The sequence below is a fragment of the Festucalex cinctus genome, chromosome 20 (assembly GCF_051991245.1).
Source record: "Festucalex cinctus isolate MCC-2025b chromosome 20, RoL_Fcin_1.0, whole genome shotgun sequence".
In the NCBI taxonomy this organism is placed as follows: domain Eukaryota; kingdom Metazoa; phylum Chordata; class Actinopteri; order Syngnathiformes; family Syngnathidae; genus Festucalex; species Festucalex cinctus.
Window position 1 is genome coordinate 15,090,087 of NC_135430.1, and position 15,080 is coordinate 15,105,166.

The 15,080-nt window shown below is 38.3% G+C and overlaps 1 protein-coding gene across 3 annotated transcripts in view; it reads left to right on the plus strand.

The window, feature by feature from the left end:
• mmp16a (matrix metallopeptidase 16a (membrane-inserted)) overlaps nt 1–14,613 on the plus strand; it is a 79,435-nt gene extending 64,822 nt beyond the window's left edge. For all 3 annotated transcript variants that reach the window (XM_077508736.1, XM_077508734.1, XM_077508735.1), the window contains 5 exons: nt 383–600; nt 5,338–5,476; nt 8,103–8,253; nt 8,857–8,972; nt 13,768–14,613. In XM_077508736.1, coding sequence (XP_077364862.1) covers nt 383–600; nt 5,338–5,476; nt 8,103–8,253; nt 8,857–8,972; nt 13,768–14,102 — 959 coding nt within the window. In that variant the 3' untranslated portion in view covers nt 14,103–14,613. The remainder of the gene's footprint in view (nt 1–382; nt 601–5,337; nt 5,477–8,102; nt 8,254–8,856; nt 8,973–13,767) is intronic.
• Nucleotides 14,614–15,080: the final 467 nt, after the last annotated feature.

Below are 15,080 nucleotides of genomic sequence, written 5' to 3' on the forward strand. Positions count from 1 at the left end.
TGCAATGCCAAGTTGAACAATTCTAGTCCTGCACAACTAACTATCGAGCTAAACGAAACGAACACTTCTTTAAGCTGCATGGAGATGGAGAATAAAAGAACACAAGGCTTTCTGAATTCAAGGTGACGAGAGCCAGATTTGATGAAAAGGCTACTCTCCCTGTTGTTCATTTTGCTAACCAGTAAACCTACATCTTTAATTTGGGAAAAAAAAGGTTTTATTTTTCAATAAAGAAAGTTTCGGTCGTTATGCATCAGAAACTGGTGGAATTCAGTATCTCGAACAAAGTAAGATTAATATTTAGGCTGATGTGTAGTTATACTGGAGCATTGTGATTGAAAACAAAATGCAAATCCTGATAATTTGACTATATTTTCTCCAGGGCCGCCTGACAAGCTCCCACAGCCCACCAAGCCTTTGCCAACGGTGCCCCCTGCTCGCTCCCATCCTCCGTCAGATCCACGTAAACCAGACCGACAGACCAGGCCTCCAAGGCTGCCCCCCGGTGATAGACCATCCCATCCCAATTCGAAACCCAACATCTGCGATGGAAGTTTCAACACCTTGGCAATACTAAGGAGAGAGATGTTTGTCTTTAAGGTAACCAAAAACTGGGATAGTGTAGTACTGTAAGCTAACTTACCGCTTTTCTTTTCAAATAGAGCCCTCTAAGTACTATCATGAAAAAAGGAGCATGGCCTTAACATTCCTGAGACAATTTCACAGTAACACATGACAAGTTATTTGTACAGAAGTTTTGTTTTAGACTTTTAGTCGTATTTCAGGTCTAGTCTTAACTACAGGGTATTAAAAGTCTACGCTGTGCTTTGATCAGGCCTGTGGTTAGGATGACCTACAAGATTAAGAAATCCAAAATGTCATGTCTGTCTCGAACCCATAAATAGTTAGATGTTCAAAGATATGAGTCAAGTCAAGTCATCTTCATTTATATAGCGCTTTCAAAAAGCCTTAGCAGTCACAAAAAAAGCCAAAGCAGCACTTTGTGTCATGTTAATGTCCGAAAAATGCTTTTTGGTATCTTTTTTTGTGTTATTTTGTTTGTTTGATAATTTTGGCCACTAAAAATATGTACTATTTGACAACTATGCCAAACAAAATGATATTTTCAGTAGAGATAGACCAAATATCGGCTGTGCCGATTATTAGTGCTATTTGTCAAAATGCTAATATTTTCTCTTTTACTGCAAATGAATATCTGCTTGAAATATCAGTTATCAGTCTCACTCAGTACTGTACTAATAATCGTATCGGTATCTGCCTTGAAAAACAAAACAAAACATTGGTCTATCACTAATTTTCAAGTTACACTGGGCCAGCTGACAAAACACTTGACAAAATGGAAAACAAATAGTGTTTTTTTTTTCACTGTCAAAAGAACCACTATACATGCTACAACAGTTGTAGTTTCTCTCACAAAGCAGCGTGGCTCTTTCCCCAGCACAAGAGAAAACCACACGTGTCCCTTAATGCAGCTTTATCCTTGGTCGAAGCTTGTGAGCTCAAGACCACAGCACCAAGCAGCAAGGAACACAGAAAAACCTTGGGGCAACACACAACGCAGCCTTGTGTTGCGCACACAGAGGATAAAGAGTGCCTCTCATGCTTTATGTGTGACTGTTTTGTAGGGGGCGGTTATAAATAGTATTAATTGGTTAAATAAGAGTCTTGTGGAGGTAAGAGGAAGAGAAGACTTTGTTTTCCATCTTCCTTCTCACTCAGTGCATTTTTATAGCCAAAGATAATAAATCAGTTTTTAAACCTACAGTATATTGTTGATGTAACTGCATAACAATGTCAGTGACCTACAGTATATGTATTCAGCATTCTCCAAATGATCATCTTCAGACATTAGTTGCGTCTCTTTGCCGAGTGTCTGTACTTTCTCACCCTTTATTCCTCCGAGGGCAACTGCTTGATTTGATTGTCTCAATTGTTTTTGGTGTAGTGCAAGATTACAAACTGAGGAAGGAATTAATATCCAACCATTTATTACCATTTATACATTCCCTTAATTCCATTAAATCCCTGCACGATTTAGTCCTTGGAGAAAATTGCTTACACCTTATTACATATGAGTGAATTTGCAGTAGCCACATCTCCCTACTAAGTGCGTAAAAAAAGCAGAAAACACATTTCTCTATAATAATATGTTGCACTTTGTTCTCAGTATTGATGCTGGCAACAGCCTGTTTTATAAACTAGTTAAACTACAGAGCAAGATGAGGAGTCATTATAGTGGCTGTTTTACAGTTGATCATTTTTCTGCTTGGGTAGCAGAGGGTCATGTAAGGTTCACAGATGGTGGCGTACCGCCAAGCGGTTCAGTGTCACCAGTTAATGCTGAACTACATCTCCAAAATGTCAAAGCTACCATTTTCTCTGGCTATCATTGCATGGTGACTGTTCCTTGAAATTGTCACCAGAAGCGCACTTGAAGCTGCAATATCCAGTGTACGCATTCAGTGCAGTTCTAGTTACTTGGCCAGGGGTCTGCATCCTGCGGATTTGGAGCCTCTTTAGTCCCTCTCCTATGCGTCCCTGTAGAGCACTAAAAAAAAATAGTAGACAATTGTTTTTGAATATATTTATTTGTATTTTTTAGATAAAACATTCTTTAAATGAATTCATGATAAAATAAAGAAAGGAATAATTAAACATTCGAAAAATGTCAGTTCAAATTTTTTCGAATCGTTATAAAAAGTGAGATGAAAAGTATATGAAAAAGTTTTAATAAATTACCTTAAAATGTCCACAAAAAAAAAATATCAGAAAATTACAATAAAATGTCCATGAAATTAGGGCCTTGAAATATTCATCATCATTAATTTAGTAATAATTGAAAGCACCATTCGGACAATCATTTGTTTTTTGGTACAAAACAAGAAAATGTATAATTAAACATGTAAAAAAAATTAAGATGAATACATTTGTTTAAAACACTGTAATTATAAATAAGATTCATTAATTTTAAATTCATTTTAAAATTTAAAAAAAAGTTGCAAATGTAGAAATTTAAAAAAACTCAAAATTAATATTACGTAATAATCTTATATTTCTGTTTACAATTATGCCGATTTTGTAATTGTGTATAGTAATAATTGAAATTGTAATTAAATTTCAATTACTGGTAATTGCACAGCCCTACATGAAATTGCCAAATGTGTCAGGGAATTTAAGTTTTTAAAAAGGCAGAATTTTTTTTTCAAAAAGCAATGATAAAATGCCCAAAAACAAAAGAAGAAAGCCAGAAAATTACCAGAATTGCCTAAAAAATAAATAAATAAATAAAATTACTTTTTTTGCTGACCCCTGCACTAGGAAATAGGGAAATTATGTGCAAACAGGTTTAAAATTTAAAAGGAAGGAATTTCAGGTTGGTAGGAAATACAGTAGTCTATCTTAGCTGTATTGGGATCGAGTCGTATATTATTTATATATAAGACAATCACGCCCAAATACAGTACAGTATACTCTTACTTCAATCTTTGGGGAACTGATATTTCTACAATTACCAATCTGCTGATGAAATGCTTTGTAAGCTTTCTTGACTGAGCTTTCTTTTCCTAGCGGGAGTATTGGATGTTGGGGTGGAGAAAAGCACTTTTTCTCTTTTATTAAGTCAAGCGGATTCAGAAAGGTCAGATTTCAGAGTTAAATCTGTTTCCAATGACTTTTCTGTTCCTTATACGAAAGAAATTGGGAAGCGGTGTCCATCTATGGAGGCTGTGGGTTTAAAGTGAGTGAGGCAAAGGATCAGAGAAGGAATTGAGAAGGTTAGGGAGAGAGAACAAGGTTAAAAGCAAAGAAAGGGGAGAAGTGTCCAGCAGAGTGCAGAGTTCCAGGGAAACAATTGGATTAGATGGCGAGAGAAAAAAAAAAAAAAAGAGTAGCAGAGACACTTTGTTTAATCAGCTATTGATGTAGCCTTCATTGTATGTGTGTGTTTGTGTGCTTGCATCCTGCTCCACATCAACTCCAAATCTCTTTTTGTCCTGAATGTATAATGTGTTGAGAAGATGTGATGGAGTGTTTTTCTGCCAAAGGGTGGGACTTCTTGAGCGAGTCCAAATGGCTTTCACAGCTGGGTCTCCCCCGACTCTCATGTTGGCGTCAAATTTCATCCCTCATCAAAAAGACACACCTTCCATTCCAAACGGAAATCTGAGATTCCAAACGTGCACGTGACCACCCACCCGTCCCATACAATCTTCAACTTCTGTTTGCTTTGCAACAGATGGGCTAACCAGGAAATCTCTGAATTGATGTGATGATCCAGGTGGAACAATTTGGCCTAAAATGTACAGTTTCACATTTTGTAAATTATTTTTCACCCATTAGTGCTGTGCCTGGGACAGATTCTGCTAAAACTGTTCTGAATATTTTCATTCTGAAGAAGTGAAACCTAATGTATTTTATGGATTGTGAGTTCTTCTATCAAAATTTTATGTGAGGTCATACCAAGCTGGCTCCTTGGAGTAATTTGTTAAAATGATGCTTGAGGCATAATAATTAGATAGAGAGAAATACTGTACAAGACCTTGGGGAGCTAAATGTTTTCACATGTAAAATCAATGACTCAATGTTTGGATGGAGCACATTTCAATCTAATCTCATAAAATTTGGCAGGTTCATATACTGCAAAAATAAAAAATAAAAAATACAAAACCTTTACCAAAAATCGACTTTATTTATTGGGGAAAAAATGGAGGGGGCAGGGGAATTAGGTTCCACACAAATAAAATTAACATAACCTTGGCTGATATAACTTAATAATAACTTAATAATAATAATAACACTGCGGGACACATTTTTTTTATTGAGTTAGGTCTGACAGCTGTTTTTCACTATTTTTGGGGGGATGCGAAATCCAAAATTGATCTGTTTTTCTCCATCACGTCAAGTTTTTAAGCTATAGGATCCCAGTTTTCTTTAGAATAAATAAATAAATAAACATGAAATAAATGTGTATGTATGTAAATAAATAATTGCAGGCTTTGAGAACTAAAAAAAAGAACAGCATGAAACAAAATAGAACTTGTAACAGTATGCACATGGTTACGAGGTTACACGCCTCAATTATGACTGCACAACAAGCTTCCACGTAGCTGTAATTGATCGCAATCATAATCGGCTTGTCTTACTTCAGTCTTACTATGGTTAATCAGTGGAATTGTTCTTATCTAGAGGGCAAACTAACTTAACTTGCTAGAAAAAAAAAATCTTGCAATTTTGGAATCAGCATGCCAATTTTGTTGTAATCAGCATACAAATCCCCAAATTGTAATCATGCGTTAAAAATGCCATTTTGTCTTTTAGGACCACTGGTTTTGGCGAGTAAGAGATAATGCAGTCATGCCTGGGTACCCCATGCTCATCAGTGTTTTCTGGAGGGGCCTGCCACCAAAAATCGATGCCGTCTATGAAAACAGTGAGGGCAAATTTGTTTTCTTCAAAGGTAAGACTGTTTTTTGTTGTTTTTTTTGTTTGTTTGTTTTTTACTACCACCATTATTTTTGTCTCCACTCTGTGTGTCTTGTTTACATCTTGGTCCAATGTTGCCCACTTGACTTTTAATGCAACCACAAACGTTAAATAACTTATGTGAGATGTTTTATTTTAGGCTGTGTATGGCGTCTCTTAAAAAACAACAGACTCCTGTCTTTAGTATTGTATTCATCTTTACTCTTTGTTATCACGGAGGGAACTCCCTTGATCTTATTTCACTGTAAATCTGAAAAGATTAAAGTAATGTTTTGCTCACTTGGTTGGAAAATCCAACGTAATCCTCAAGCTTTGACTTTTAATAATGTTGATACTGAGCTTAGTGCTCGCGGTATTAATGTCTCTCTTTAAATCTTGAACTCTAGCTCAAATTAATATAGTCTTGGAAATGACGGCACGGCAGTTATATTGTTGTTGTATGTATCAATATGTATGAGGCCGAAGCTTAGGTAGGCGATGAAAGCGGGCTACAAATCTTCACTCAACCCCATTTCTATTTTCAAAACCCAACAATTCCTGGAAACGCACACGACTTGGGCAGTGTGCGCCAAAAGCTTGTGTGCCTTTTCTCCACCCTGCTATCTTCCCAGGCTGGCTAACAACAGAATTGCTACATTTATACCAGTGCATGGTCTCTATTCACTTGGAATACACAGCTGATTTCCCATGAGTCCTACTTTTGGCTGTCCTCGTTCAGAAGTTGACCAGAAAGCAAAATACAACACTGTGATTCCTCACATTGACAAAATAAATACAGTAGGGAGGCACTACATGTAGAGGTCATGTTCTCCTCTAAGTCATTTTGTATACACATTTTCTATTTAAAAAAAAAAATGAATTGACGAATAGGTTTGTCATTCTGAGATTAAACTAAATCATTGTTTACATTTAGCTTTCAACTGCTGATACCTTGTAATGCTTTTGAATGGGACTTTGTATACAGAAAAACACTTGGACGTCTCTTAAAAATTCATTTTTATGTGTTTGGGGGTAGGTAGTGGATCTAATCCCAGGGTGTGGTGTTTTTTTTTTTGTTTTTTTTAATGTGTGTCAGGGCCAGAGGAAGTGTGACATGGATTGAGTGGGTCAAATGAATTTCCTCTCCAAAATAAGGCCACCGCGGGTAGCAAATAACACTCATTCATTGACTCTTTTAGGGGTTATAATCACTATGGCTATGATTTTATTGCAATTAGCTCTTTGACCGCCAAAAACGTCTAATAACGATTGTCGATTAGTAAAACCACGATGTATGCCGCCATAAATGTTAAATGAAGTCATCTACGTTTTTTTGTTTTTTGTTTTTTTTCGTTTTTGTTTTGTTTTATTTTTATCAATGTTAAGTGCAATGTATAAGTGCAGTGCTGCCTGGTCATTGGGTTGTGGAATCAACACCAACTAACTTTGGCCAGCAGGTGGCAGCATTGTCTCTTTTCAATGGGCTGCCGATGTATGGCATTACAATGACACATGACAGATTTTTTGATAATGTGTGGCAGTAAAAGAGTTAATAACGCAGTCTACTAAAAAATCTCTTCAGATGGTCACAAATGATTCTAAAATGCTTACATAAATTTGTATGTATACAACGATGTGAAAATCTTTGTTGTGAATGTTGTTTCCTGAAATATTTCATCCACAAAATGAATCTGAGTCAAATTGAATTGCAAAAAAAAAAGAACTGATTTTCATGTAAGATATAAAGATACAAAATATTTCATATATTGTGTTAATTCCACCCCCCACTGTTACCAGTCAGCCCATTCTTGTATACAGTTTTCCCTGATGCACTCCAACCACCCCCACTTCCTCCTGTTCAGCCCACCACCTCCGAAAGTGACTCAGAAAAGCACTTCCTGGGGTCACGCTGTTAAAAGTGTGCGGTTTCACCTAATTACTCCACAGGAAATCGTGTAGTTCACTACAGAAGAAACCAAGGAAGTGGAACAGAACATTTAATATATGTAGCATTTAAATAGAAGCGCATTTTGCTGGCCAAATGTTTTCTGTGCAATATAAATGGACAGATGCTGCGTTATAAAGTTTTATTTTTTTAATTGAAAATGTGACCATAATTTAAAACGTACCTTAGTAGTTTGTTGTTGAAAACATTTTTAGAACTTGCATGAGCAAATTGTAAAAAAGTTGACCAAACTAATGAAATGAGGTTGATTTCTCTTATTACTTTGTTTTAACAATGTCTATCAGCGACATATTTGAGTGCCCACGGCAAAAAAAAAAAAAAGAACTTTTCACAGTCGTCATTCATGGTATCATTTTTAAACTCAACACATTTTGGCTGCTTGTTTTTATTCCCTCTAGCCGTTGCTACGTGCAATTCCCATAGTATCTCAAAGCAAGGACAGGAAGAACTTGTCACTTTGTGTGTCCTACTTTAATTGAAGGAAACATCGAATGCACAGCACAACAGGTTTACCGCTTGGCATTTACGCCAAAGCTTGTGCTCGCCGTCCTTGTAAATTTGCCCACCTTTGCGTGTTGCACCTGGATGTTAACACACAGTTTCTTGTCCTTCCTTCTCACCATTTCTTCTTCTTTTTTTTTTTTTTCTTTTGCAGGAAAGCAATTCTGGGTGTTTAAGGACACGGTGTTGCAGCCCGGATACCCTAAGGACATCACCCAGTATGGCCACGGCATGCCGGCTCAGAGCATAGAGACGGCCGTGTGGTGGGAAGATGTGGCGAAGACCTACTTCTTTAAAGGGGACAGGTAACAACGGATAAAGGAGATGTTCAATTGTGACTCCACACCTTAGTCCAGTGGTTCTTAACGGGTTCAGCAGATGTTGATAGCAGATATGTGCAATATGAATTCATATGTAGCCTATAATGGAACATAAGGTGTTCCACAGGGTTCAATTCTAGGGCCTGTGCTGTATTGTATCTGCTGGCCCTGGGTTCGAAAGGGTTCAGGGAATTCACATTTAATTAAGTGATTAATCATGATTAATCAAAATTATAAGATGTGATTAATCTGATTAAAAAAATTAATCGTTTGACAGCTCTAGTTTCTAGATATCACGATATTGCCTTTATTGTTACATCCCTAATCTATGAGTACGTGAATGATTTAAGCTCGGGCTGTGCCATTAATTTCAATTACAATTTCAATTATTACACTCCACAATTACATAATCAGCATAATTGGGAGGGAAAAAAAAAAGATTATTAATACTATACTAATTTTGAGTAGTTGTTTATTTTTTTTACATTTGCACCTTTTTGTTTTAATTTAAAATAAATGTAATACATTTAGTTTCGTCCAAAAGGAACTTTTCATAATTATAGTGTTTTCCCATTTGCTCACTTTCAGGTACTGGCGCTACAACGAGGAAATGCGAACCATGGACCCCGGCTATCCCAAACCCATCACCGTGTGGAGAGGTGTGCCTGAATCGCCACAGGGGGCCTTTGTCGATAAAGCCAACGGTATGATTTGTCCTTCCTGATACTGTAATTTGGCAACAGCTGTGTTGCTCATGTGCCCGCTTGTATTGATTTCAGCTGGTCACCGGTTGACTCTGCAGGAGGTCAATTAGGGTAGCATTGATTTGAAATCTGCCCCACTTGTTTTTTTTTACGTGTCCAAGCATAATAATAGCATGCAAAGCAAAAGTTGATTGTTAATAGAATATGAAAATAGGTCATTCTACTCAATCTTTTTTTTCCCAAATGAATTTGGTTTATCTAGACCACCTTGCTCAGTTGGCGCATTAGGAACGGGATCACCGCTGGGATCTTCCAGTTTTAGCCCGATGGCCTGAATCAAGCGCAGGGATGCTTTGCATAACTGTCAAAGCGTTCACCTGTCGAGCCGCTCGATTGTTTGCGGACGGGAAAATCTTCCCTCGTTGCGCTTATCCCGCCAGGTGGGCTCGTGCCCGGATTTGGCACCACCTTGGTCGGAAAAAGCAGGGCAGGTGGTGCTGAATGCTCAGGCCATCTGTCCTGTGGGTCGGCAGCCAGATACATAGCGCAATATTTCTGCCGTGGAGGCCAGGAGGAGCGTGAGCGTGAAGGGTAGGCGGCGCGGCTGATTGGTCCCCACATTCATCACATGCATGAACACTTTTTGAAGCAAGATACAGGTTGGCGTGGAATCACGTGCGTGTGAGATCGACCCAGATAAAGTGGCGTCGTTGGGTATGCGGCGGTGCGTGTGTCTGTGTACATATGAGTGCGAGCGCAGGTTTCATATCAGGTTGCCCTGGAGCAATATGTAATCCTGGCACAGTGGCACCTCCTGTTTCACCTCTCATCACACTCCCTTTTAATATTTAAAGTTAAAAATTGTCATTACAATATGTTCTATGTAGCCCCACTATTCTAAACATGGTATTCTGATTAGTATTTTGTTTGTGGAATATGAATTAAGCAGCAAAGTCCAACCATTTTTCTCCATCTCAGGAGGCAGCCATTTTGCCACTTACTGTCGACTAAAGATGACATCACAGTTGCTCGGGGCTCAGGTAACGACCAATCACGGACAGCATGTGTTCGTCACACGAGCAAACTCAGAAAACAGGTGAGCCGTGATTGGTCATGACCTGAGCTCTGAGTAATTGTGATGTCATTGCAAGTGGCAAGATGGCCGCCCCCTAAGGCTACGTTTTTCACTGCAGGGCGTGATGCCCAATTTGGATCTTTTTATGTACTCGTTAGAGCTGTCAAAATTAATCGATTAATTGGTTATTAAATTAATCGTCAGATTTTTTTACTAATCGAGTCATTGTTTTGAGCCATTTTTTAATTTAACATTGTCCAATTCCTCTTATTTCAGCATATCAACAGTAATTGTTCACTAATTTTTGTAGTCCTCCATGAAAGAAGACTGATTATCTTCTGTGTTCAATCAAAAATAAAACATTTGCAAAATTCTCTTTTAACTTTGGAAACCAATGACCGACCTAGTATATCAATCCCCCCCCCCCCCTCCCTTTTTTTTAAATTCCTATATGAATACAAAGTACGACATAAACGTCAATCACTGGTTCATAAGCAGTAATCAGGAGGAAAAATGTTTTTTATACACAATAATGCTAAATTAAAATAAATCTGATTAATCAATTCTAAAAATATTCTATAGTGACAACACTTGTACTCGTTCACATTCCAAAAACAAATGCGACTTCTATTGTGAACGGAACGCGCCCGTGATGTAACTCGTATGTGCAAAGCGCACACGTCGAGTGACGTGCACCCAAAACGACGACGTCGTCACGCTGCAATGTTTACGCTCTTGATTGGTGGACTGTTTTCACGCTCGTTCCTGGTTGGCTGCTGACCTCGGTTTCCTTGAGCGTCGGTTTTAATTGTGGCGTTTACAAACAGCAACAGAAATCCGTCATCCGTCAAATAATTTTTTTCCCCATCTCATATCACTAGAGGAGCGAGGTTGGAAGAGGTAGAAATATTTTGGGGAAATGGGAGGACACGTCTCAACCTCCTAATTTCCTTGAGACGTCTATGGAAGATAACGTTCATTTGGCTCCTTCTTTCCTTTCATAAAAACTCAAAAAGAATTGATCTACCATTATTAACAAGCAAATTTCCACTTAGGAGCACATTATTTTTTTTACCTTCCGTGTGACAATCGGTTACACCTGTCCATCATTTTGAAGAAATCCCGAGTCCAATCTCGTTCGCTCTATTTACATTTAGAGTATTTCAGTCCTCATTTTCCCAGATAACAGCAGGCATGAATAATAAATAGCAAAGCAAGCTGTCACATGCCCAGTTTTACATTGCATATATTTTCCAGGACATTGTGGCAATTAAAAAATGTGTATCATGTATCGAAAATTCTTTGCCGGTATAAACCAAACTTGATATCATTAAATCAATTTCATTCATATTCGAATGTGAGTTGTAGTGAATATTTGTGCATTGTGCACAGAAATGCAATGTTTTCATTTCATCCTCGCTCAGCATTTGCATTGCTGTCTTCACAAGTAATCCCGCAGAGGGACAAGTGTTTCCAAGTGAATTCTTCCTCCGGGGGGTTGGAATCAAAGATCAACACTGACTCGTTGTGACTTTCTTGTTTGCGTGACACCAAGACAATTGCACGCTCATTCTCCAAAGGAAAAAAAAAAAAAAGAGTTTGAGAAACACCAGAGCAGCTTGTTTTTGAATGACATTTATTGTGCTTTGGTGTGATATTAGCTTTGGGCTTTTTTTTTTTTTGTAATGAGCTTTATTTTTAATTAATCTCCAGGGACATTTTCGCTGCCTAACAACGTGCACAGTGGCTCAAAGTCACGCACAGTTCACTATATCACTAAATTGTTTCATTATTTAAGCAGTGTGCCTGTGTAAATACAATGGCAGATAATCTTAATATAGGTCGAATATATCCACACATTTCTTCAATATTTTTAGAGAGCCAACAGTACAGGACAAATTTGCTAGTTGCCTTAAAAAAGTCAGATGCACGAGTCAACATTTAGGGAGCTGGAACATTTTGTGCTCTGTGCTTATTTACTCTCAGCTGTATCTACTCGTAGGTGTTATTTGATATTTATACTTAGAACACACAATAATAGCAGCAAGTTGTTAAGTAACGTTCTGGTTTCATCTGAGACAACGTGGTGACGGATTGCTTAGCACGCTGCCTCAAAGTCTTGAGGTCCTATAAAACCTCAGCACAGGCCCTTCTGTGGGAAGTGTAGATTTTCAGGTTCCCCGTCGCCAACTGGTCAAATTTTCTGACGAATGTTGATGGAAAAACCAGCGGGTTGCCTCTGTCATGACTCATTTGCGACATTTAGCATGTTTTAGCAATGCTTGAGCCCGTATCCCACCGAGGGGGAGAACCTTGTGAAGGTAGCAAATATTATTTCTTGTAAGGGTTCATTCAAAGTCGCAAATGTTTGCCGGCAGTTTTACATTGAAACTGTTACCGAACGTTTGCATCCTTGAACGAACCATGATGAGAAATCAACTCACTATCTTTGCATACACTTGCTACTAGGGGTGTTAAAAAAAATCGATTCGGCACTATATCGCGATACTACATCGCACGATTCTCGAATCGATTCAATCGATTTTTAATTTTATTTTTTTTTAAGAGCTCAGAATTGTTCATTCGGTAGTCTTACCGATTCAACGTCTTATCATCATTGCCTTTTTTTATTTTTTATTTTATTTTGTGTGTGTGAATCGATTTTTAAACTTCCATTTTTAATGGAAAAATATTCAACAAAACGTCTGACTTCGGGTTAGGATTCACACCTTGAGCATGGAAGAATGTTATATGAACGGAACATTAAGCCTTAATATTTTATTGTAATGCTGTTCAAACATGAAACAGATTACAACCTCTATAAGACTGAAATTTCAGATAAATAAATAATACATTTTCATATAAATCTTACACTCTACAAGCTTACTGATTAGTATTTTTCTAAATTTAAATGAAAAAAAATCGCAACAATCGACTTATAAATTCGTATCGGGATTAATCGGTATCGAATCGAATCGTGACCTGTGGATCGTGATACGAATCGAATCATCAGGTACTAGGCAATTCACACCCCTACTTGCTACTATATCTCTTATGATTACGTTGTCAGTTGCTATGCATTTTCTATGTCCCTTGTGATATTTGTAGTTGCTATACCCTTACATTGATGATGTATTTGTATTTTGTCTAGTCACTCTTATTTTGTTGTTGCTATGTAGTTACTGTGTACTTATGATGTCAGTTGCTATGCTGTCACTGTGCCCCTTGTGATATTGTAGTTGCTATGCATTTGCTATGTCTCTTTTGATGATGTTTGTTTGTATTTTATCTAGTCACTCTTATTTTGTAGTTGCTATGCAATTACGATATCCCTTATGTTGATGATGTCAGTGCTATGCAATTACTATGTCCGCTTGTGATATTTGTAGTTGCTATGTCCCTTATGATGATGATGTATTTTATCTATTCACTGTCACTGTCTAGTCACTAGTCTGTTGCTGCTTTGTAGTTACTATGTTCACTATGATTAAGTTGTCAGTTGCTATGCAGTAGGTAGAGTCCTGTATTAGACGCTCTTATTTTGTCATATAGGCCCTTATTCCGTCGTATAGAATTGTACATTGCCCTTGCGAGAGGTCAATGGGTGCTGATATCGCACTGAGTGGTGAATGATTGTGAACGCTACAAATGGGCTGACATTTGGTAACACATGGTCGCTAGCTTAACACTTGTGGCTACTGTGTTTTGCGACGCTCTCAGGTTTCACCTACTTCTACAAGGGGAAGGAGTACTGGAAGTTCAGCAACCAGTTCCTCCGAGTGGAGCCGGGCTACCCGCGCTCCATCCTCAAGGACTTCATGGGTTGCGACTTGATGCCGCCGGAGCCGGGGCGCCCGCCCGGCGGCGACGGCAATACGGACGTGGTCATCGAACTGGACAACGAGGCCAACACGGTGAAGGCGGTGGCCATTGTCATCCCGTGCGTGCTGGCGCTCTGCCTGCTGGTGCTGGTCTATACCGTGGTGCAGTTCAAGAGGAAAGGTACGCCGCGCCACATACTTTACTGCAAACGCTCCATGCAGGAATGGGTTTGAAACGTGAAGGGGATGGCGGAACTCTATCACTTGAAGGATGGCGTGGACGTTTGAAGCCACGCCCTCTTTTGTCGGGGCGATCGAAATGGCCCCTTAACACTCAAGGCGTGACCTCGGGACAAGATGATTGCTGAATCAGCCTTTTTCACTAACAAGGGGACACTTGAGGGGAATGTTTTCCCTAATATGACCTTCAGACAGTTCGGGGGAGAAAAAAATACAACAACAACTTGAGGTCCGTTTTTTTTTTTGTATCTCTTTTGCCGGACTGCTCTTAATCAGAATCAGGGGGAGGACTTTCAGCGGGACTCATTCTGCCCACAAGTCATGGTCATCTGTCATATCAGGTTTTAGAACAAAAAAAAAAAAAAAAAAGTGGCCCCCACTCTAAAAGATAATCATTGTTTATGTTTTACTTCTCCAATTTCGTTTTGATTTTTAAAGAGGTTCCCTTTAAAATGTTCCTGAGGAAGAGACCAAACTAAACCAAATAAAATCTCTCCAAAGAGGATCACGTATCTTTATTATTATTATTTTTTTATTTTTTTTATTTTTTTCAAATGTCATTCTGTCATCATTTGATCCGTCCTCTGAATCCATGCAGTGGTTAAGAGTGGGAGCTGTGACTGTTGTGGCAGTCTGTTTGAGACACAGGGGCCAAAACATTCTGCAATATTTTAACTCGCCTTAATTATACTTAAGATTTCTTGTGATTGGTTTGACTGTACTGTTGTGTTGTTTTGTTTTTTCTATACTGCTCTTTGTTTGTTTTATTTGTATGAGAAGCAGCTTTCAAAGCTTCCTGTGATTTGGTATTTCTGGTTTTTAATACACGAGCCAGATTGCTCAGCACTGGCTTGCTGAGCTCTTCTGGACAATCGAGTATGCTTGTATTCAGAGTAATGTTATTATATGTCGGAGGTTCCTGGAGCAAAGCCACTATTTTGTGTTTTATATTTGTTGCTGTTTTATCATTTC